The sequence below is a fragment of the Mesocricetus auratus genome, unplaced genomic scaffold, assembly GCF_017639785.1.
Source record: "Mesocricetus auratus isolate SY011 unplaced genomic scaffold, BCM_Maur_2.0 Super-Scaffold_100026, whole genome shotgun sequence".
NCBI classification, from domain to species: Eukaryota; Metazoa; Chordata; class Mammalia; order Rodentia; family Cricetidae; genus Mesocricetus; species Mesocricetus auratus.
The window spans coordinates 14999829-15025877 of NW_024429207.1; the positions used below are offsets into that span (position 1 = coordinate 14999829).

The following is a 26049-nucleotide window of genomic DNA, read 5'->3' on the forward strand; positions in this document are numbered from 1 at the left end:
AGTCTTTAAGTAGCTGCCAGAATCAGGCATTTAATATATACCTCTCAGACTCTTGCAAAGGTGAATTTCTATAAATATAGAATTTTATATAATTTGCGCACCAAATGGCTTATACTATGAAAGAATTAGGAAATACGTTTTCCATTCAAATCTTTGCAAAAGTTGTGTGATTCTAATAAAAAACAGCCAAAAAGATGGTGACCTGACAAAACAAACAACAAGCTGTGTGCAAGCAATCACATATGTCCCCGTGCCGGTGTTCATAGAAGCTATGGATTCTTATCTTGTTTGTAGCAAAATTAATTAAGCAATTGATCTTTTGAAAGTTATTTACCTATGAAGGTACATATGCCTCTCAATAAAAGGTATTTAATTTAGGCTTATTTAACATTTGCCTAGGAACCATTTTGAATAGTTCTTATTATTTATGACTTTTTAAAAAATATTATACAATTGGACATTATGCCTGCTTATAACAAACGACAATTTCACTGAGTGGGTTTCGTAAATTCACAGGGAACTTAATAGGACCCTGTTTCAAAACCACATATTAAGTAACACATGGAGATTCAACTTTGTGGTCTAATGTTTGCCTAACATGTGTGCAAAACTGTTTTAATCCACAGGACTGAGGAACTGATGGTGAACAGATAGTCTATAAAATGATTTCTAGGTTCAAATGATATATTTTTATATCAACAATATAATGAGTTTATTTTCATAATCTTCAAGTTTGGAGTTTTTAGAAATTTACTCCATTGTTTAAATCTTTAGAAACAGGTCACAGAAATACTTCTAAATTGTTGGTATACATTGATACATTTAACATTTGTGCGTTTTGCTGAGTTTATCCTCAGATGAGGAAATAATTTGTAACGAAGAAATGAATGTTTAGAATGAGATAATAGCCTATGGTAAAATAGACAGTAAATCTCTAAGACTCTATAAACCAGTTCTTTGACTACTATGCTTGATATTCATATTTAAGAACATATACCTTAGGAATGAAGGAACAATGTCAAATTAATTCAGTGAAATATTTTTGAGCACCTGCTGTATGCATAATAACATCACACCTACAGGGACCACATTATCTAATTATTCAGTGATGTTATTAAGCACCTAATTTTTCTTTTATAAGGAGTGAAAAGTGCAAAACACCCATTTCCCTGTCCTGATAGGCCATCAGTATTAATGGAAATGACCAAAGTTAAACAAATTGATATTTGGCTCAGAGGTGGAAATTGGTACCATGAAGAAAAAGAAAACCTCAGTGAGGTATAACTGTGAACACAGTTTTATATGAACTGAAGTGTAAGGTATGGTTGAAAGAAAATAATATTTCTTTAGAGACCTTCTTCTCTTCATTTCTCTGATTTAAGTTGACCTTGGATTTCTCTTCTGTTGCCCAAGCTATCCCTCCACTGTATCCCAAATGGGACAGTTAAGTATGTTCTACCTGCATATGAAGTTCCTTTTTGCGTCATCAGATTTTCCTGGTTTATTGAAGCTTAGGTTTTCAATGAGTCCTTACAATGCTATTCTGTCTGAATTTTGCATACTTTTATTATTCTCCTTCTTTTTTTTTCTTTATAGATTTTTTTCTTTTTTTTTAATCATTTTTTATTTTAATTTTAAATAGCTTGTTTTACATGTCAATCCCAGTTCCCTCTCCCTCTCCTCCTCCCACACTCCCCTTCCCCCCCTCCCTCCCACCCTATTGCCAAATCCTTCCACATAGGGGATATCTAGAGTCTGTCATTTTACTCTTGGTATGGTCAAGGCACTCCCCTAAGAGTCCAGGCTGAGAGAGCATCTCTCTTTGTGCTATAGGCACCTGAAGACAGTTTGTATACCAGGGATAGACACTGATCCACAGCTCAGGGCCCCATAGGTTGCCCAGGCCTTCTCACTGACACTGACATTTGGGGGGGTCCAGATCAGTCCCATGCTGGCCTCCCCACTGTCGGTCTGGGGTCCAAGAGCACTCCCCTGTTCAGATCAGCTGTCTCTGCTGGTTTTGCCAGCCCATTCTTTGCCAATTTGCTCATCACTCCTCTCTCTCTGTCACTGGGTTCCTTGGATTCAGTTCAGTGCTTAGTTGTGTGTTTGCCTCTGCTTCCATCAGTCACAGGATGAAGGCTCCCGGATGGTTATTCTCCTTCTTTTAAAAATCTAACTTCTAGTTGCCACCCATCAAATGCCACAAATAAGTGAGATACCCCTTTTATAGAGGAAAAATCTTTATTTAAACTCAAGGCTTTGAATGGTTCACTTCTTGATATAGTTTAGCCTGTGATAAGGCAGCATACTGCAGCAAGAGCACATGGAAAACTTCCGTGAAGTGATTGCTAGTGAAAGATAAGGATCTCTATGAACAATACAGCCATTGATTATAGGAGCCTTGGGTAGCCAGAGACCGTCTCATTTGATATTTTGACATTTATTTGTCTTTTCCCTATTTATGTTCAATAAGACCACAAAGATTTTTACTTATTGTCATTACTGTAGAAAATTCTAAACTCACCTTCCTTCAAAATGTCACTGAACATTCCATACACACACACACACACACACACACACACATATATATATGTATATATATATATATATATATATGAAGCTAGCAATAGAAACTGAATTCTGAATAAATAGAAGCAAGGAGGATAAGGATCAAAACTGTAATATCTCTTTCGTGTCTCCATCAATAACAAAATATTTTTATTATTTTAAACAACTTTAAATTTAAATATATTTTTATATTTTGATCATATGCTTCCCCTTCCCCATTGCCTTCTGATCCTCTCCCCCAACTAGCTAAACATTTCAAGTTCTTTCTCAAAAAGTAGAAATCCACTTCAAAATAAAAAATATTTAAAAAGCAGATTGGAACCAAATAAAAGCACACAGAAAACTGTGGAGTTCAGTATGTTGATCAACTAATCCGGATATAAGGCCTATCCTGGTGTCTAGTGTCACTCTATCAGAGAAAATTTGTTTTTCCCTCTCCAGAAGTTATAAGGAATAGTTCAGCTGTTAACATTTACCCTAACATAAATGCCAAAATAGACATATAAGGCACAGTTAAGATGTACATATGAAAAACAACATAGATAGTTAACTATGGATCCTCTGGTTCTCTAGATGAGTGTTGCAACACTTTTCTCCTGGCTGGTGGGGATTTTAAGACATGAACGAGGTGCTAACACAATTAGAAAGTTTTGGAAATTAATAAACCAGGAGATATTAAAAAGCTCAGACAGTTAAAAGATTCAAAAGCCCCATCACTGACATTCTAAAAGCAGCAAGCAACTGCTGAGAGGGAGGAGACTACTCAGTGGGACAGAGTACAAGCTGGGCAGGAAGTTCCAGGGGGCACCTTTCATGAATCCTCATTCATGCTGAGCTAGAATTTGCAGTTCTGTAGATGCCTTTGAGCCATCCATTCTCCCATAAGCCACCTGTCAGCCATGCTGTCAGCCAGGAAACTTAAGGCTTAACCGATATGGATTTTGGTAGAATCATGTATTTTGTCTAATGTGATGTTTTAGGGTGAGTATACATTTGTTCATGTATCCTAAGTAAAACTTACATAAAATTAGCCATAACCTCTAAACAGTAATGAAAGTATTAGTTTTTGGTACAGTGATTATCAGCACTTAGCCACAATGAATCTGCAACATCTTGCTGATGAATTAGACAAATTTTAAATTTAATGTGACCCAGAAAATTTTTAATCTATAATGCACGCATGCCAGAACTTAGATTGGTAATTGAAGTGTGAATTAGAGATATGATTTTAAAGACAAGAGTCTCTAAAAGGTTCAAGATCACCTGTCCTAATATTAATAAATGACTTGAGATACCTATAGTGTCTCCAATTTGCAAAATTAAAAGCTATTATTATGATTGAAAATTGCTATGTTGAGTCACATGTAATTCATTTTCCTTTCAATCTTTTCTAAAATAGATTTGTATTTTTCTGGTTCATGTCCTTTCCATACATATTCACTCATCTATCCAACCATCAGATATTCATTGAATTACTTAATGAAGTCCATAAATGCAATACAAATGTCCAAGGTGGTACTATGATTACAACCAAAGTCAACTCTTTATGTAAATTGAATAAAATTCATCTCAGCTTCAGTTAATATATACTTATAAGTCACCAAGTAAATGTCCAGCAGCGATCATAGCATATTCCTAAAATTGAGTTTAAAATCAAATATCCTTCATACTCTACCTACTGCTATGCTTAAGTTTAAGGTAATTATAAATGAATTGTAATCAAATGAGTTTTTAACAAGCATCACAATACTAAATTACAAATGTTATTTTAAAATTAGCTATTAGCAGTCAGAAAACTACATCAGTTTTATTTTTATCTTTTTGTTCTTTTCATACTGACATTGAATGTATATGTATGTTGGGATATAAAACAATAGGAGGAGAAAGAACAAAAATGTTAAAATGGCATCACTATTTCTCTTGTACTTTTCTACCTTTGTCATGTTCAGGGAGCTGATGCAGCCCTGAGTATATCCGTAAGGAGAAGATGAAGTCCTGAGTTAATGTGTATTATTCCCAAGGACCAAGGCTTCAGAACCTTGGGAATTTGCAAAACCTTCCTGTGGTTGCTATGTGGCTATGGGCAGAATGTACAAACATTAGCAACTGTGCCTTCATCTTCCTGGATGACTGCAACTGGAGACTGCTCACCTACAAAGTCCTCTCATTGAGACAAACCCTCCACTAACTAAACCTCTCCTGGTGTACACAATAGAATCTCCTAGGTCTCAGGTTGTTGCATACTAGGTTGTGCTCCATTAGAGTGAGTATACCCTTCCAAACCCCAGATGTTTATATGTTTGCTTGTCCCTTTTCATCCCCCATTACCCCATTCTGGCTGCTAGGACCATGCAATGTTGAGCATGATGTGTGTGAAGGCAAACTGCACAAGATGCAACCTTGCCTAGCTGGATTAGCATAAGGAATAATGGTTAAATAGTCACCTGTCTCATACTCCATGATTTCCTCTGTGGTTCCACTCATCTCTCTGTGTCTGTGTTCTCCTTTGATGGTCCCTATGAAATGCCAGTAAGGGAGGAGTTCAAAGCTTAGGAAAAGAACATAGTATGACATCGATTAGGCCCTGAAGAAAGATTCTTTGTATTTTTCAGGCTTCCAAATCTCTTTAAGTGCCATTGGAATCTAAGGTTGATCCCCCTTCCTGAACTAGCTTGCCACATAAAAACTTATACTAAACAATTGCAAAAAAATAAAGCATAATTATCAGACAACTGTTTTTATTTGTTTTATTTTGACAATCAATGTTAACTAATGTCCTCAGCAAAAGTTAATTTTAACCCAGATTTTGTTGTTCTCTACTTGGTCATTTTTTACTAATCCATTTAAAGTTGCACAAGCCATACTAAAACATGTTTACTAAAGTGACCAACCATAGTTCTTCATCTGCAAAAGACAAATAATCAAAACAAAGCAAATTTCCCATCACTGTATTATACATAATGTCAAAATGAAAATGATGAGAAAAAAATGGACATTGATTCCTTGAGTTGTGACCAACATCAAAATAGAAAAATGACTTTCACTAGAGTATTAAAGAGGCACAAAATGATTTGTAGGAGCCAGGGGGGTCAGGGACAGAGGAAAGCCCACAGAAACAACTAAGATGGTTCATAGGAACTCACAGAGTCTGAATCAACAATCAGGGATCCTACACAGGACAGACCTAAGCCCTCCACATATATGAAACAGTTATGTAGCTTGGTCTACTTGTGGAACAACTAACAATAGGAGCAGGGGTTGTTGCTAATGCTTTGGCTCACTCTTTGTAACCTAGTCCTCATATTGGATTGCCTTGCCCAGTCTAAATATAAGCAGGGGAGAGGTGCTTAGTCCTATGACAGTTTGATATGCCATGCTTTGTTGATACCCATGGCTGTCCTGCCCTTTTGTGAACATAAACAGAGCAGGAATGGATCGGGGGGGAGGGGATAAGAGAAAATGGGAGGGTAGAATGGGAAACTGCTGTCGTGATGTAAAATGAATAAAAACCAAACAAACAAAATAGAAACTCAAGAATTTTCATAATTACTTGTGTTTTGAAATTTATCACCAGGAGAGCAGAGGCCATACTCCATTAACTATGCTCCTTCCCTAAGACTTTTTCTGTTTGTGGCAAGATTCCCTTTCTTGCCATTGTTCTGCAAATGTGTGATTTTATCCTAAATAGTGAGGACCTTTTGCTTCCAACATTCAGTTCTTCCACTGTGTTTCTAGTAAATCTGTATTTTCTTTATAGATTTTTTTTCTATTCCCCATGCTCAGTGGGGACAGTGGTCCTTGCCAAGAGGCAATCCTTGCTTGAAGTCTTAGTGAAAATGGTGCCTAAAGCTGTCTTGGTTTTAGTTCTTGTTGTTGATAAAAAAATAGTGGCCAAAACACCCTTCTGAGACATCTTTAACAAGACACTTTATGGACCATTTATTTGTATATATATAACATAGGAAATCTTAATAATTTAGTCACCTTTATGCTAAATAGCTAAATCCATTTCACGTTAAACAACTGAAGTTGTGCTAAATAAATATCAAAACTGAAATTTAATTTTTACCTAATTTAATATCGAGTAAAGATTATTTAATAAAAGTGCTTGATTTAGTGTTTAGGAGGCATAAAATAAGTCAATGGTGACAGATAGATAACTGAGCCTTCTCTTTAAAAATGCTTACATTATTAATAACTTATTTGGCTGGGTATGTGCATCTCTTTAGCACCCATTCTGGCTTCTCTTTCATGTCAGTCACGGCCTGATTCTTCTCTTACCTATCTCAAGAGGCAGCCCATCTGATCCTTGTTTTTCATCACTCCCTAAATTCAGTTTCTATGGTCTTTAATGCCTAATTCTATAAAAGGCTAATTCCAATACTTTCCACAAAACATCTAGTTCAAATGGGCATTTTTCTTAAACAGCAAAATTTTGACTACCATTGTGTTGAAATGTGCCCTTGTGAATTATGTCTCATAGACAAAGATATGTTTAAATTGCTTGCTAACTAGACTTGACTTTATTGTTTTCACTTTCTCAAAGCATTAGTAGCTCTTTAGAGACTCGTTTTCTTGGAGCAGAAAACAAAATGTGTTTTTAATGTGTAAAGTTCAGATCATGTAAGTTGGACACTTCAAGCATTTGACCCTTAAAACTGTATTTTAGTAGTGTATTTTACAATTAACTCCAGTAAAATTATTTATACAGCAGGTAAAAAAGAGAAAACTAGATATAAGGCAAAAGATACCATTTTTTAAAAATGTAGCTTTGTTTTTAGCTATTAGAGGGAAAAGTGCATTTAACATCCTACTTTTTAACTCTCAGATTATCTTTATATAAGATACTGTAATATTCATTTGAGAATTGGGGAAAGTGGGACAGAGAGTAGCAAAGGTCCTGGCCCGAGGTCACAACCATGGAATGGGTGTACTGGGATTGCTTCTCATGCAGCACAGAAGTCTACTGAATCTGCTGTGCTCCACTCCTGGATAGAATCAGAGTCAGACAACTGTAGTCCTCCATATAACACCATAAACACTCAATGAACAGTGACACTAATATGAATTACCACTTCTGCTGTAACATAAGCATTCCCATGGTGGAATTTTGGAGGCTTTAAAGCAGAGATAAAATTTTTATGTTGGTAAGAATGTTGCATATTGGTACTTCAGCTTGCCAAGTGCTATTTTTATAATCCAAAATTAAAAACGATTTCACAAATTACCTAGGTTTTTGTGTATGAGGAGCATGCTTCTCTCTTTTATTCGGTTTGCTCATAACAGGAAGCACAGGTTTGCATAGAAATTAGATGCCTCATTTATATTTATTGTAATGGAATCAAACTAGTGTACAGAATAAGCAAATAATTTATTCTATTCGTTGCAGTCCCATGCTTAATTCTCTATGTTACATATGATGTTTGTGTGATCTGTATAGTAAAATTGTTAGACGTGATACTTTAAAAACAATTTTTATTATACAATACACAATTTGATTCTATTTTTATTTTTATCATCAGATTACCTTTAGTGGTAAAATAAAATTAGTATTAATAGAGTCTCAATATTTGTTCTTGGTCTATGTTTTGAATGAAACTTGATAAATCATGTGAGAAAGTGTGTGTGTGTGTGTGTGTGTGTGTGTGTGTGTGTGTGTGTGTGCATTATAAGGACTTCAGGTATGTGTAAATGCAAGTGCCTGGATTCCTTTTCCATATCAAGACATTAAAAAATCATGACACACAACTGTCCTTTAAAATTCTCAGTTCTTGAAACCATTTGAAGTTGTCTCAATCCTCTCCCAGATAGGGTAACAAGGATATAGTGATATAGCACATACTTTGGTGATGTATTTTACTCCTTATAGATAACTATCACTCCTTTGTAGAAAATAAAATACAACATTATTCGATTGGATGTGGTGTTAGTTTAAATAATGTAATATAATGATCTTAGTCATTGTGATTTCCTCCTTAGTTTCATGGGTATGATCAGTGTTTACTATTTCTAGTTCTTCCTGTTCAAATAGAAAGATACCCAAGCTGATAAAGTTTATGTGTGCCGTCCTTCATTTACATTCATAGATGATAATCAAACGTAATTAAAAATAGAAGAAGTATTTGGGTAGAAAACTGAATAGTGTACTAACACCTACAGATATTCCATGCCAAAGGCACTGACATTTAAATAAAGGAAGTTGGTAGTAAAAAGCCTGTAGGAATCATGAAGAGAAGATTGGTTTTATGTTTATAGCATTTGTGCCGGGCACCTAAAACAGTGAAATTCAGTGGAGTAGATTCCATTCCTATATAATCTTTTGTGTTTCTCAACACCAGAATCTTAGTGACTAGGGTCAAGGAATAGTTAATGTGTTATCATAAGCATATCTTTCCACATAACCCTAGTATAGACTGGTCCACTGTTATCTTCTCCCGTTAATCAGCTATCAAGGGACTCATTCTTTTATTCCATCTTTATCACCACAAGTTTTATTAACCCTGTACTGCTTTTTGTCTTCTATTTTCCTTACTCTATCTCTTTCACTGCTGATGAACTTGAACTGATCCCAAGTTAATCCTCCACATGTCTAATCTGATGTGTTTGTTCTCCTTATTGCTTAAAAGTTACCAGATGAGTCTAACTTTTGTTCTTAGTACATTCCAGGTCTGTAAAGCATATAGAAATTAACCCCTCTTACAAGACTTTCATGAGTTTAGACTCCATTGTTACCTCCTTGTGGGCCATTCTGTTTGTCTCCTTAGTGGTTATAATTTATCTTTACAATGATAATTATTTTGTATAATATCTGATACTGCATAATATATATAGATTGCAATTTACATTGTGTTATTAATTATTTTCCTCATTCATGTTATTTTTGATAGATCATTTTTCTGTGTGCTTACTTTTTCTTTTCATAGTATATTAAATACTTAACTGTCTAATATCATGAACTAACCCTGCACATAACTGTCAATACATAAACATTTGACTAAACTAAGACCCACTTCATGCCCCTTTTACCTCTGCTCCCAATTCTGGTGGTCTATATAAAATACTATAACACACGTTATGTAGGTTAGAATACTTACTATATCCCCAGGATTTTACTATGTTAGATATTGCTCCATCTGCAGTCATTTACCTCTCTGAATAAGTAACAAATAGACTTTGTTGTTCTAATTTATTTCTTTCTCATTCAGCTCAAAAGACTTCACCAGGTTTTCCCAGGGCTACATGATTAGTCACAAGTCATGTTAAGTCACTCTTGATTAATCATTCTTTTTCTGTTGTTCTGTAAGCTATGCTCTTACGAGACAAAGAAAACAACTAGATTGGAAAACATATTTTACACCTTCAGATGAAAGAGTTGAAAACTCACAAGATACAGTTTGGTTTGACTGTATGTCCAACTCTAAAGGCCTTGATGGAAATTTTATTGTATTCTAAAAATATGTGATTTTATTTTTGTGGAAAAAGTACAATATCAACATTGAAAGTAGTTCTGCCCTCAATTACAAGGAGAAGCTCTTAGATCCTTTTACATTTTCAGAGGCATCAGTAATTGATCTAAGAAGGTGGCCCAGAGAAATCAGTATCTTCATCTAAGAAGATGGAGGCGTCAGTTTATGAAACTAAGAAACATTAGACCTTTGATTGTAATGATTTTCTTTTTGTATACGTAAGATGGTGGTGCAAGCATAATACAAAATAAAGACACAGTATATCCTAATTGGTTTAAATCGCCAAAAGAATGAGCGTATTCAACTCATTTTACAAAAGGAAGAAATATATTAAGCACTAAAACAGTTCTCTGGAAACAGCGATGATCTTTCTATACCCTTGGACACAAGAGTCAATATGGTAATCATATGTGACAGAGACCACCTCAAATCCTGTGGTCTCTGTCAGATATATGGGTGCTAAAAAGTCTTGATTTGCTTTCTTCTCATCTATGTTAAGTGTATTGGAAGTACCAATAAACTTTACATTTGGCATAGATATACACAAGGAAAACTTTAGGATGGGATTTCCTGTGAGATACTTGTCAACAGGAGGGGGAAGTGGCTTACAGAATGGGGGAGTGATAAGGGCAAAATTTATTATACAAAAGTCTGATAATTAGAAAATTTCTAAATATATACCTGAATACTCTGGAATATAGTTGTATTTTTCTTCCACAGTTTCTGGAAAATATAAAAATATTTTCATGTAAAGGTATAAACTTAGCAATTTATATACTGTCTTTTCAGAGAAAGGTATAGAATCTTGGGAATATTTAGGGATGCTGAATCATAGGCAGCAGGACTCAATTCTGAGTGTTTATTGACTCAAGAGAGAAAAGCTCTTTGTTGGAATTAAATGGTTTTGTCTTACAGAAGAGTCAACTGAAATGTGCTGGCAACACTGATGACAACAGTTTGAGGGCAGTTGTTTCATTTGAATTACACAGCAATAGTTATTTGAGTACTCTCTTATCATTTTTGTGTGCCTTATACCATTTAAATATAAAACTAATGATTGGTTTTATTATTAATCTCTCTCTCCTTCCCTCTTCCTCTCTTTCTCCCTCTTTCTCTGTGTATTCTCTCTCTCCCTTGCTTGTCTCATCTATATAATTTGCAACGTCCTTTCTTCCTTCATTCCGGCCTCACTCAAACCACCCATCCACTGTCTTCCCCTCAATCCTAATTTTCTCTTCATGCTCACTGGCCCTCCTAATTTCCCTTCCTCTAACACGTCCTGTCTCCCTCCATCTTTTTCTTCCTTCCCATCATCATCACTTTCTCCTTTACACCTCTTTCCTGCTCATTTTTCTGTCTTCCTGTTCTCTTTCTCCCTTTCTGTCTTTCTTTTCAGATGACACGAGAACAATTCATACTGGCAACACAACAGAACAACCTGCCGAGAACTGAAAATGCACAACTTTACCCTGTGGGGATTTATGGATGGCGAAAGAGGTGCTTATACTTCTTTGTCCTTCTGCTGTTGGTTACCATGATAGTTAACTTAGCCATGACAATATGGATATTGAAGGTTATGAATTTTACTGTGGTAAGTACCACCATGATTTTACATCTATTGCTTTGGGATCAAAGATGTTTGAACTTTATTGTTATTTTCAATCTCAAATGATTCATTTTATTCTTCACAAGTGTATACCTTAAAGTTTCCAAAGTGATCACAAATTTTACTTTAAAATTGCTTTGAATATCTTTGGATTTTGGTGTGTATTTGCTATTCTATCTGTCATTTTAAGACTGGAAAATTTAGTTTGTTACAATAGAAGAGAAGCTTGATTCATAAACAACTTACTCTGTATTTATAGAATAATCATTAGTCAATACTTGTTACCCTTTGAACAGAGAAATACTTTTTTAAACTTCAATATTCTAAAACACAACTGTTTTGGGTTAATATTAATATAGACTATGGTTGTATATTTATCTGTATTTGCCTTATATGTTCTGGTTATTCTCCATTGATGAATGAATTATAACTGACCTCCCGAGGTCATATCATTCCTTCAGAAATTATGCTTGGTATATAGAAGATAAAACACAAATGGACCAGAAATAAAATTAATGATTAGTAACAGCTTAATAGCAAAATGATTCTGTAACTTATTAATGAGTTTGGATTCACATATGAATAACTTGTCATCTTTAAAAAAGTCAAGTTTAGATTGCTTTAAATTTTCAAACTCAAGGCTTAAACATTTCAAGCATTCTCTTAAGCCATTCTGTTGTGCCTTTGCTCACATAGCTCAGATATATTTACAGTCTGGGGTATATCTTGCTACACGAATTCTTCTTATTTTATTTCCTATATTCTCAAGTTGGTTGGTGTGATATCATTGAATTTTGGGTATTGGACTGGTTATTTATTATTTTTCAGACACAACTGGATACTGAATTAACAACAAAGACAAAAACCCCTTTTTGACTCTACTAACACAATTATTTTACCCTGAAGTAGAATCTCAGAGAGGAAATGGGCTAGGCATCATGTCACAATGGAGAATGTTGCTGACATGTGCAGAAGGAACCTTGTTGGGAAGGTAGCCCAAACTACCACCCAAAAGAAACTAAGTTTCAAATTACAATTCAAGAAAATATATTCATGGAGAAAAATGAGCTCAGAAACTATTCCTTTTTTTTTCTGAGACGAACTAAAAGGAGAAGACCTGTACTAGCAGGAAACTCATTTGTTTTCATTCCTTTCTAAAACAAACAAAAACATATTGTATAAATGATTTGGAATCTATGGTCTTGGATCAGGGCAAGGAAGTATGAAGGAGGTGAGATGCAGAGGTAATGTTTGCTAATGAGATTCACTGGTAATGCATCTAAAGCACACTAATATCAATTGACTCCCTAAGTTTCTCCTGCTGGTTAGGGAAATTTGGGTACAGAGTTTGTATTCTATGCTCTTTATGTGCTTTTCCAGATCACTGTATTATTGATTGATTTATTGCATGGTGAATGACATGCTTATACCTCTGGAGAAAATTCTCTCTTACTTTAAGCACCAACTAAACTAATGTTTGCTAACAGCACTGTTTCCAACATTTATTTTTTCAGTGTTTGAAAGCCAAATAAAACCAAATACATATATTATACAAACATAATATAAATAAATTGTATATAATTGTAAGATAAATATAATTTATGTATATATATAAAGAAATATGTAATAAGTATCACATTCACAAATAGGATACCTAACTAAGGTGTGTTCTTTTATTATTAACATTTTAAATAAAAAAGTCATTACAATATAGTTACTATATAGGTATAAGTATTTCCCCCATATACTATGTTGGTAGAATAAAAATAACAACTTGAATATCTTTTAATGAAAGAAATAAATAATGTTTTTAACTATTGCAATGTCAATAGTTTGATTTCCTCTATTAAAAGCCATATGTTATTTTTTGAAAGAGCAGGTCAGCTCTGTCACACTAGAAAGGCTTGCTTCCAACCAGGGACCACAAGCCGAATAACCTTCTAGAACATATTTAAATTAATTAGAAAGGATACTAACCACATAATTACATGGCTGTGTGCCTCACACTCATAGGACATGGCTCCTGCTGACACAAAGGCCTACAAGTCATTTTGAATTCTAATTGAAAGCATCATCTGTGTCTTCAGGATTCTTATAAGCCTTGGTGTATCTATCACCCATGGAGCTACATAATTTGAGCCCCAGTTAGCCCAAATTTAAATGTTGTATGGCAACATAGTCTCCCCTCTCATGGTTTTGTTTTCATTCGTTGCTTTTTCCCTTACTTACTTTTTAAATCTGGATTTTACTTATGTTAAGATAAAACTGTCCTTTCTTTAAATACTGAGCTATTTGCATATGGTCTCATGCAAACAAAGTTATGATTGTGTCAAGATAATATTTCTAATTACCAATCTGCTATAGTATAGATTTTCATAATTTTCAGAAATAATCGTAATTTGCGTCATTGAATATTGAATTTTCTAAGTTAAATACAGCTACAAACTCTGAACTAATTTATAAACCTCCTACATACAGCAGTCAAAGTGAACTTTATGCTTTCTTAGTATAGTATGCATGGATTTCTTTACCCAGAGTATGCCAGATATCGTTGCTATATGATGGAGGACAGAAAATAATGTGTAAATTATTTGGGGAGTCTTGTTGCTCTGTACAAAACATATTTCATTTTCATTATAACTGCTACCTTCCACCAAATGGGGATACACAGCTGCTAAAATCCTTTATTTGAACACGGTGGACATGTTATTCTTTTCAAAATATTGGGCTTTCATCACAACAAAGCTACATAATGACATGTTTTATGATGTTGCTTAAATTACATCATTGTGCCTAGTGCTACACATGGTCCATGTGATTGATATGACCTTATTAATTGCCAGTTATTTTTGTGACAAATAAACTCATTCTGCATATTGAGATGCCTAGTAGTAGAAAGCAAAGAAGAAGGAAATGAGTTAATGCTGCAGGGAGGAAAACAGGAGAGATACAAATAATAATTTCCTGGCTATGATAGTTAATAATAATAGGACTGGCTGGGCGGTGGTGGCGCACGCCTTTAATCCTAGCACCCGGGAGGCAGAGGCAGGCGGATCTCTGTGAGTTCGAGGCCAGGCTGGACCGACAGCCTCCAAAACAATACAGAGAAACCCTGACTCGTAAAACCAATATAATAATAATAATAATAATAATAATAATAATAATAATAGGACTGAGTTGAAGGGGGGGGAGAGACTTTGAAGCTCATTCTCCCACATCAGTGAAAGCCAACTAAAACAGAATTTGTTGATGTCAGTCCATTAACTGGTATACTTTTGTGGTTCAGTATAAGTTAAGGAACCGTATAAGTCTATCTGTACAGTCTTTCAGATCCCACTCTAAGTAATTCAACTTTGTATTTGAAAAATGAAATTTATATAACCAAGAAGTATTTATTTTAATGATAATCACAACAAAAGTCATTGATATAAATCTCCTGCAGTATAACTTTATAGGATATATCAAGTAGCTAGTAATAAGGTATAGGGTACGTTGGAAGGCAAATGGGTGATGAATGAGTTTGTAACATATTACATACATTTTTTTAAATAAGGAGAGTACAAATGCCATCAATTAATTGAAAGGGAATCATAAAATCATGAACTCCTGACAGAGAAGCTAACAATTCTCTCTGTTGAAAATAATTAAAATAACCAGTTAAGGCAGACTTTTCATATACATATCTGAAGGGTGATATTATTAGTTTAATGGATGTTGGCTGAAAGGAAGTCCTAAGAGAAAGTTGTTTGGGTATTTTAGTCATTTTATATGAGAGGGGACGTATAAACCCATAATTCAAACATCTATATATTGGTAGAGTTATTTTGTGACTATCACATCTATCTAGACATTTAGTATATACCCAATCATTCTTATAATGATGGATTGTTTAGCCAAGTGTATGGATTGTATCATTTTTAGTATCCTCATATTTTGATGTAGTCCACGAAAAGCTAAATTCGGGTTCCATTATTTAATCTGTTATAAATTTATTCTTAAAGTATTATCTATTGTTTTAAATAACTTGTTTATTAATAGTCTATTAATTCAATAATATTTTGTAAACATGTCTATTCAAATCCTTAAATGCATTTTTCTTTAATGGCTAAAAATCAGGATACGGGAAATATTTTGTAGAAAATAAATTTAATCACCTGCTTTTCTTTATTTCAAATGTTACAAATTGTATAAGCCCAAGATAACCAATCTTTCCAGGGTAGATTTTTCACTTTTTGATTATAGGTCTGAGAGTGGTTTCTGCTTTATCTGCTGTGTTTTGGTTTAAGAGATTTTTTTCTGAAATTCAGAGTATAAATATCACCCATATTTATTCATGAAAATATCTTTGACCTTAAATCTTGTAGTTTTTTTTGATCACTATTAAACTGTCATCTCTTCTCCTGTCACACTTGAGACCAGTAATCTTTAATTTCATCATTAGCCTAGTGACAGTTTTCACTGCTCACATCAATCTACCCAATAAGGCTAAATACACTTACATTATGCTCTTACTAGTTAATATGTCCTTTCATAGCTTACTCTCCACGCTCTCTAAATCAAATCATTTTTAAGTGAAATTTACCACTTTTACTTTACTATACCTAGCATGTAAAGATGAAGACAAATATATTGGCAGTTGAAATTTAAAATAGCCACAGGTTTAATTTGCTTTCTTATTTTTCTCCTAAACATATTCATTTCAATTAGTTTGTTGTAATTGATGTGTTCCCTACACTCTCGACAAAATGTAAACTTTGTGGAACAAAAGCTCTTATTCCCTGAATGGGCGAAGTGCAATTAATTCATTGCCTCTTGTAAATTTCTTAGAATAAATCTCCTCTGTTTATTCACCCTGTTAATAATAGGATTTCTTTGTCATTTTGTTGTTTGGTTGTTTAATTTCCCATTACAAACAATGATCCTACAAAGTTCCCCATAGATCACTATTGATGGTAGGTACACAAATTCAAGATTCACTAAATTATGTAGTTAAATTACAAGTCTAATAACTTTGACATTTAATGACAAGTTTTGTTCCCAGTGTGATTGAGGTTTCTTTGATTGCCATTACCGGTTTAATCTTTTACAGACAAGTATGCTAACCTTAAACTTAAACCCCGATTGGCTGTCCTATTTCGTGGAGTCTCTTATTATGTGAATCTAATTTTTTTGCTCTTTCTGGCACACTTATTATTTTCTTTTTTAATCCATGTATTTATTCATATAGTTTATCCTTGTAATAGGATTTAACATGTTATATTGGATAATTAATGATGGTTCATCTAAATATTCTTAGCTTTTCTGCCACTGTCACCTGTCCCTTTCATAGTAGAGTACACTAAATCTCAGAATATAGTCAAAGCGCCTTAAATTGGGTCCTGACAGGCATTTAGGAGGAACTCAGATTAAACAAGAATATAGTATATTTGGCAAGACTATATGTTACACAGGTCAGAGATTATTGAATAGCATGATGTAGAAAACTATCGTATACAGTTTGGAAGATGAAGATGACTGCTGAAGGGAAAATATGATCCTCCAAGTCAGACTGGCTAGAATTCTGTGGTGTGCTTTCAAAATGGGAGTGTATGCATGCAAGGCGCTTCGAGCTGTGGAAGTCAGAGGGAAGCTTTAAGGAGATGGTCCTCACTTTCTACTTTATTGAGGTGAGGCTTTGTTTGGCTGCCAGCAAACATCAGACTAGCTGTCCCTCAAGCCTCTGACCAATTCTCCCCTCTTGCTCTCATCTTAGCAGTGAGAGTGCTGGATTGCAGATACAAGTGACTGCATCTGGCTTTTTACCCTGCATGGAACTCTCTACAACTATTATCCAGTTCCAACATTTTAATGTAGCATACGGTATAACTTACACAGAATATGTAGTGATTTTCAGAAAGCACATTTTATCCTCTTGATTGCAGTCTAAGCTCTGTAGTAATTGAATAAGTAATTGACTGTGATGAGACCCTTCTGAAAGTTACTTAGGACCTTTCTGCACTGTCCCTTCCATTCTCCCAACTCATTCTTCAGCGCATGGCCCAAGGTGCTCACCAAGGAGTGAGGTGCAGCGCCACCTTCTGGAAGGAGACTGTGTTTCTCCTGGTGAGTGCCCTCAGCAGGTAGCTGCATGGTTGAAGGGTGGTCTGTGGATTTATTACAGAGTTTATGATAGTGAATGATTTACTTAATGTGGCAAGACCGTTTCCATTATAGCCCTCTGTTTCTACCTCCTCATAATTTTCTGACAAATTGTCCCTCTCAGATGAAATTTTTCATGCTTAGTTTTGGCCCAGCAGTACATTTTCTTTCACTGACTTTATAAAGAAAAATTTAGTCACTTTTACCCAAATTCAAAAAACTACTAAGGGGTAGATTTTTTTCCTGAAAAACATTCTGTCATAAGAGTAGCTATAAACAATAGGTACTTTGTGAAATATAAGGGTCATTAGAATATAAGGTATGCTACAGGAAGGCAACAAGGATAAAGAAAGTCATTTAGGGCCCAGCAAAATGGCTCAACAGTAAAAGGGCTTGCCATCAAGTCTGGGAACTTAAATTATATCTGCAGGGCATACATGATAGAAGGAGATGACCTGGCAAACTGTCTCTAACACACGTGCAAACATGTATACATACAAACACACACACACACACACACACACACACACACACACGGGAGATAAAATTAGGCCTTCAGTGTATTTTTTGCAACTTTTAAAACATTTTAATTCTTTATTTTATTTTTAAATTTAAATTAGAAACAAGGTTGCTTCACGTGTCAATCCCAGCTCCCTCTGCCTCTCCTTCTCCCATGCCTCCCACCAATCCCTCAACCCCACCAGCCCAATCCCCACTCCATTCCCCAGGGAGGATGAGACCCTACATGGGAGACATACAGAGTCTGTCATTTCGTTCAGGGTAGAGCCTAGAGCCTCCCCCAAGCGTTCAGGCTGAGAGAGCATCCTAATTGTGGTATTGGCACCCAAAGTCCATTTGTATACGCCAGGGATAAATACTGACCTACTACCCAATATCCCACAGATTACCTAGGCCTCCTCACTGACACCCACATTCAGGGGGTCTTGATCAGTCCCATGCTGCACTCCCTCCCCTCAGTTAGGGGTTCAAGAGCTTCTCCTTGTTCCCATCAGCTGTTTCTGTGGGTTAAACAAGCCCAGTCTTTACCCCTTTGCTCCTGAGTCCTCCCTAAATGATACCCAGAGAAGGCCTACTGTTTTCCAGAGAGTGGCCAAAATCAAGGCAGTGAAACTCATACAACATCTATTTCCATAGTAAGTATCTGTTGTGCCTATTTAGTATTTCAAATAAAAACAGAGATAGTAATTGGCATATGGTTATGCATGGGGGAAAAAAGAAATGGTTAGGTTACAATGTCTGTATTATAAATTCAGTGAGCTTTGAATGTGTCTATTTGTCTATTTCTACTTTGGCAGCGTAGATTAGAGCTTACATAGAAATAAACTAGCATATAGAGCATCTTAATCATTTTCAAAACTGGGTCAAGTAAGTTTTGAATATAAAACTCACAGTAAATCAGGTATACTTGATTAGGAAGAATTCTTTATTATTTTGAAGTCACAGTCTCTATTTACAAAATCACTTTATTTGACTCCTGGCTTTAGGCAGTTTTATTTTGAAAAACAAACTTTCATGGATTTCATTTGTAGACTTTTATTTACCAATTTAATAAGTAGACTGTGATGAAAATAAATGGTGAAAGACAGTGACAGAAAGTAATCCAAATTTAATTGAGGAAATATTATATTTAAAATCTCAACATTGTTGATATGAAACACCTTACTCTGAGAATTATGAACCTGAAGTAAGTTATCGTTTTTTATAAATTTTACTTAATAAATATAATCTGATAATTTATTCATATAAAAGAACTATTTCATTAATCTTCATTTGCATTGTTTTAAAATTAAATGCTTTAGTTTTTCAAAAATCATTAGTGACTTTTCACTACCAAAATGACATAAAAGTATTTCCTGTATTTTGCCAATTTCCAAATGAAAATATGAGATTTGGTGAAATGAAGTCGAAAGTATTTTTTAATTTGTTTCTAAATTTTGTTTATTTATGTATCTGTAAATTGTGTGGGCAGCATCTCCAGGTGTACCTGTGGCAGTCAGAGGGGAACTTCAAGGGGAAGGTTTCCTCCTCCACCAGTAAAGCAGAAGACAGAAGTCTAGTACTAAGGATTGCACAACAGCTTAGAAGTCTAGTACTGAGGATTGCACAACAGCTTTGCTGTTCTGTTGTTTGTTTTGCTCTTTTTTTGAGTTGTCCCGTTCATCAGAGAAGCATATTTTTTATTCATAGGATTCACATCTTTGTTCACTTCTTCTCAGTATTTCCATATAACAATCACTGAATCCTGGGAAATTGCCTAAAATAGGTGACATGGGATTATTTACCACTTAAGCAATCCTCTTAAAATAATCGTTCTCTAAAACCACACTTTGACGATGTTTTTAAATTTAATTATAGAAATGCGATTATTACTGCCTAAGGAAAATTTTTTATAATTTCCTGATTGCTAAAACGTAGGAACAATTTAAATATTAACCATGTAATTTATGTCATTTCAATTTTTCATAGTACCATTAATAAATACATGGCAATTGTCACATGAAAAATACGACTTACTATGTATTCAAAAGTGCTTACTTCTTTATGACTAACAGAATATCAAGAGAATGATACATGTTAGCAACTGTTCATATACTTAGATAGAAAGCCATAGGCTGACAAGTGTTTATTCATATGAGTTTCTCTATTAAACATAGTTAAGCACAATAGCCCATGAATGTATTATGCTATCTATACTTAAGGTAACTTTTTTTGCTTGTTCATTTTTGTTTTTCATGACAGAGTTTCTCTGTGCAACAGTCCTGTCCTCTTCTTATCAGTTTCTATTATTATACCCACACATTAAATTAACATTTGCAAATGTGTGCAAATACCAAAGAGTGCCACTAGAATCTCAACACAGAGTTGAGATGCTGCTACTATTCTTGTTTGTATTTCATTAAATAGATCCTAGATAGTTGTTTATAAAGCAAGAAGCTTTAAAGATCATATCATGTCAGCCCTAAATATTCAGGATTTCAATGATTCAACATTATAAAAGTGGTTAAAAAACAAAGCTATATTTCTTAAGGCATCACTATTTGTATTATGTAAGTTTGGAAGATTTTAAAAAATGTTCACAGTTTCTTCTGTCTACATTCTTGTCCACTGTATATAAAGGCTTCTGTACCCCATACCTTCACCAGCATTTGTTTTCTTGATAATAACTACGAAGCAGGAGATGAGATAGAATCTCAAAGAAATTACAACTCAGATTTTCCTGATGGCTAAGGATGCTGATAATTTTTTTTCAAAATTTTTTGTCATTTGTTTTTCTTCTATATAAAACTCCTTTTCTTCTTCACTGGACCCTTGGCAATTACATGCTCTGGTTTTAATGTTTGATTTTTGGAGTTATAAATGGGTTTGTGACAGTAATCCTCTGCCTATTTAGGGGTTGGCAAAGCTGCTCTAGCATTCCCTAAGCTGCTTTTCACTCTGTTGATCATTTTGTCTGCTTGGTATAAACTTCTCAATGTTATGCAATGGCATTTCTCAGTTCCTACATGAACTTGGGAGAACTTTCTATTTTACAAGGGGGCAAGATGACTTTTGAAGTCTAAATTGGTGTTTGGTCCAGAGTTTGTCAGTTCCCATGAGTTTGGTTCAGCTGTCTCTGTAGATTTCCCCTTCAGGATCTCCACCTCCCTTGCTCAGGTATTTCCCCCTCTCTATCTTCAACTGGATTCCTAGAGCTAGGCCTGGTGCGTGGTTGTGGATCTCTGTATCTGGTTCCATGAGTGGAGGGGTGTGAGGGAGAACTATGGTTGGAATGCAAAATGAAATTTTAAAAAACCTCTAAAAATTTAAATAGGGGGAAAGAGAGTCTAAATGAGGAGACAAAGGCAGACAATTCAGATGGGAATATAAAAGAACTAAGCAGAGCAGCATGTATATATGAAAATCCCACAATGACTCTCAAACATTACCTGGCATGCAGTTTCAAAATTATTCCATTTCATAACAAAAATGGTTAGAATTCATCAGTGTGGACTAGGCTAGATACAGAATGCCTAATCCATGAGTAGTTTTGGCTCTTGGCCACAGAGACAAGGTGCTACAATTCTCAAGACCAGGATGTTTTCATTTTAAAAATCATGGTGTTTGCTTCTAAACACAATTCAGTATTATTTTTTTAGAGGAAGAAGCTGAAATAAGATTTTCATTTCTAGTTGACCCTCCTCTGACAGCCTAATGTTAGCATCTTGAAGTGAGAGAATACTGATAACTTCTGCAATTAAAAACCTCAACCACCATGTTATGATTTGGACTCGGTGTAAAATCCAGAAATAGCTGTTAATATCATGCTGGTGTATGGCCTGGATGATGCATCTGCTGCTGCCAGTTTCTCTAATTTGAATTTTATCTACTTTGATCCAAATATAGCAAAATGATTTTTTATTTTATTAGATTCTAAAATACATATTTCATATTACTTTTTAACAAGTAGGAGACTGTATTTTAAGTCTTTTATTTTCTTAAAGAATCCAAAGACATCATAGTCATTCTTATTTGGTGTTCCTCTGAACATTTGCCTACATAGTTCTCATTGCCAATACCTGTTTAAGCCATGCTTTTTTTTTAGAAACCATCGTGAATTTCTGCTTCTCCCATTTATTTAATTTAATTTAGTTCCTTTTCATTCTTTCAGGATCTCAAAAGAAACAACACCAGTGAGATAGATAGAGATCTAGAGAAAAAAGAGATTGAAAGGCATGTGACTTTGCAGTAAGAATGAGGAAGCCCATGCTTGAGGTCCCCTGAATAGAGATCAATCAGGAATGGGTACTACAGCTTCCTGCTTAGGATCACCAACTGGTATCACTCCTTTTGGGGCATGTGTTCAGGTGTCCAGTTCTGTTTATTTTATTTTGTTTAAATAATATTTTTTCATTTATTTTACTCACTGACCTCAGTTTCCCCTCATTCTGCTCCTCCTGCTTGTGTATAGCGGGACTTAAGGCCCACTCAACAGGAGGAAATTTTGCTTGCATGGTGCTACCAAGGTCATAGATCTTGGAGAAGGATCTAATACCACTACTCTGCTAGAGCTGTGTATTCTAAATTTTATCCATACACCCACAGTAAGGTGCAGATAAGACACAGCTTCAAAGAAGCTTCTCTTTACAGCAAATGGAGACCATAACCAACTCACAACTGGAAACGATGCAAAGTTCAACAGATTGTGGGGTGTCATGTCCCAGTTGTATAAACTTAAATCACAGCACCTACATTGATGGCTTAGGGAACATTGTGCAGGAGTAGATGGATAGATAAGAGCCAGAGGGCCAGGAAGTCAGCCATGAAAACATATTTCAAAAATGGCTACAAACACAATATTAGAAGGATGGGAATGTCAATAGACCTGCTAATGTGGAAAGAGGGAGATTTTACCTATCCCCACTCCTGGACACACATCCATAGACAACTACTGACTGTTAGGAAAATTAGACTTCGCCTCTCACAGGAATGAAGCTTGTCCTAGTTAGGGTTACTATGCTATGATGAAGAAACATTACCACGGCACCTTGAGGCCAAATGGGTTTATTTTGCATCTCCTTCTTCATCACTATTCTTCAGAAACGGAGTCTGGACAGGAACTCAAACAGGGCAGGAATCTGTAGTCTCAAGCTCACTCAGAAGTCATGGATGGGTGCTGCTTACTCTCTTGCTCCTCATAGCTTACTTAGCCTGCTTTCTTTTCTTCTTTTATTTTTTGATTCTTAAAGTTAATGAATGAATTAATTAAATAAATAAATTGTTCCCAACCCAATCACAGTTTCTCCTCTCTCCCTCTCATTCCTTGACCACATCCTCCCCTCCCAAAACCATTCACCACTCCTTTCTTTTCAGAAAAGTCCAGGCATCCCATGTATATCAGGAAGCCACGGAATATCAAGTCGCATTAAGACTAGACAATTACTCTTATTACAGTGGGCAAGGCAACCCATTACGGGTAAAGCTTCCCCAAAGCACGAAACAGATTCAGAGACATCCTCTGCTCCCTCTGTTAATAGTCCAAAAGAAGACCAAGCTACCTGCAGAGGGCCTGGGTCAGTCCCATACAGATTCTCTGGTTGATGGTTCAGTGTTTGAAAGCCCCTGTCTTTAATCCTAGGTTATTTGATTTGGCTTTGAGTGTGTGTGTGTGTGTGTGTGTGTGTGTGTGTGTGGGTGTGTGTGGGTGTGGGTGTGGGTGTGGTGTTGTGTCCTGGCCTCTTTAGCTCCTATAATCCTTCTTCCCCTTTTTCCACAGACTTCCCTGAAGTCTGCCTAATGTGTTTTGCTGTGGGTGTCTGCATTTATTTCCAGTTGCTGGGAGACAACTCTCTATGACAATTGCCTTAACCCTGCACAAAACTCAAGTATAAGTGGATTAAAGACCTCACCATAATACCAGACACACTGAACATGATAGAAGTGAAAATGGGAAATGGCCTTGAACACACTGGCACAGGAGACAACTTACTCAACAGAACACCAATCATGTAGGCACTAAGATCAATAATTCATCAATGAGACCTCATGAAACTGAGATACTTCTATAAGGCAAAGGATATTGTCAATAAAACAAAATGGCAGCATACAGAATTGGAAAAAATCTTAACTAAACTCACATTTAACAGAGGACTGATTTCTAAAATATATAAATAACTCAAGAAGCTACATATCAACAAACCAAATAATCAAATTTAGAACTGAGGTACAGATCTAAACAGAGCATTCTCAAATGATGAATCTCAAATTGCCAAAAAAAAAACCACTTACAGATATATTTGACACCCTTAGCCTACTTTCTTTTAGAACCGCGACTACCAGCCCAGGGGTACTCCAATCCACAATGAACTGCCCCCTGCAGTATCAATCACTAATTAAGAAAACTCCTGACTGGTTCGCCTACATCCCTATCTTATTGGGTGTTTTCTTAATTGATATTTCATCTTCTCAGGTGACTTTAACTTGTGTCAAGTTGACACAGTACTAGCCAGAACAACCCCCCCTATTTATAATCAAAAGCAAGTGGTTAAACCTGCAACCATGTACCCATATACAGCAAACAATGAGCTCATTAAGTGATATGTATGCATTTGTGCATATATATCCAGTATATGTGTCTTTAGCAATAATAATAAAAGCAAAGGGGGTTATTGACTTGAGGGGGAGCACATGACAGGGCTTGAAGGAATGGTACCTGGGAGGAACATGAGAGAGGAAAGGAAAAGAAGAATGCAATGCAATTCTAGTTTAATTAACATTGCATTAACAATTTTAAAAATATGGAAATAATGAGTTTACTTATCCATATTAACTGCACATATTACCAAGAGTTAAGCACATGTGAACCATGTGCAAACAACTATCTAATCACTGTAATAAAACTTCTGTATCTGTAGATTCTCTGTAGCCTTTATAGGCTTCTTCTCTTGATCTCTATAAAACAGATAACAGGCTAATATTAACTGTACTCATCCCTGACCAAACTTACTCCTTTTATCCATTATGTTTTTGTATTTATTTATCCAACCTCCTCTTTACTCCCTTCTAGTCTCTTATCAACCATTAATAATTATTATTTTACATTCACATAGACTCTTAGACAAGAGTGCCTGACCTCTTGCTTTCCTACCTCTAGTTTGCATAGCTTAAAAATTTATTAAATTTTATTCATCATTAAGTTGTAATAAAAATCTGTTGCAGAGGCTAGAGATGTAATCCAGCAGTTTTGAGTCCCATTGGCTCTTCCAGAGACATGGTTTTGATTCCTAGTACCCACATGATTGTGGCTTACAAAGATCTGTAACTAAAGTGCCAGGGAATCTGATGTTCTCTTCTTGTCTCCAGGGTTACCAGACATGCATTCATGATAGATTCACATGAAAGCAAAACACAGGTACAAATAGCATTCATTTAAAAATTCCAAAGAGTAATTAATCTGTTGCACAAATGTTGCAACTTTTCTTCCCATTAGTCCATTAATGTAACCAAGGTTGGCTACATATTTCAAAAATATATTTATTAATATACATATACACATATAATCATTTTAATAACAGTTAATGAAAAATGAGACCATGACTTTGAAAGAGCAAGGAGGGTATGGTAAGGTTTGGAGGGAGGAAAGGGGAAGAAGTAATGTAATTATACTATAATTCAAAATTTCAAAAATAGCAAAAATATTTGAGAACAAATATACAGAATTTGTAGGTTAATTTAATTTTTTAATGTAATTTCTTTAATGATAGAATTTAA

At 35.1% G+C, this 26049-nt stretch overlaps 1 protein-coding gene across 1 annotated transcript in view; it reads left to right on the plus strand.

Annotated features, from left to right (window-relative positions):
* Positions 1-26049, plus strand: part of Sgcz (sarcoglycan zeta) — a 912857-nt gene that overhangs the window by 579307 nt on the left and 307501 nt on the right. The window contains exon 2 of the mRNA XM_005066630.4: positions 11434-11628. Within this exon, the coding sequence (XP_005066687.1) occupies positions 11434-11628 (195 nt within the window). The remainder of the gene's footprint in view (positions 1-11433; positions 11629-26049) is intronic.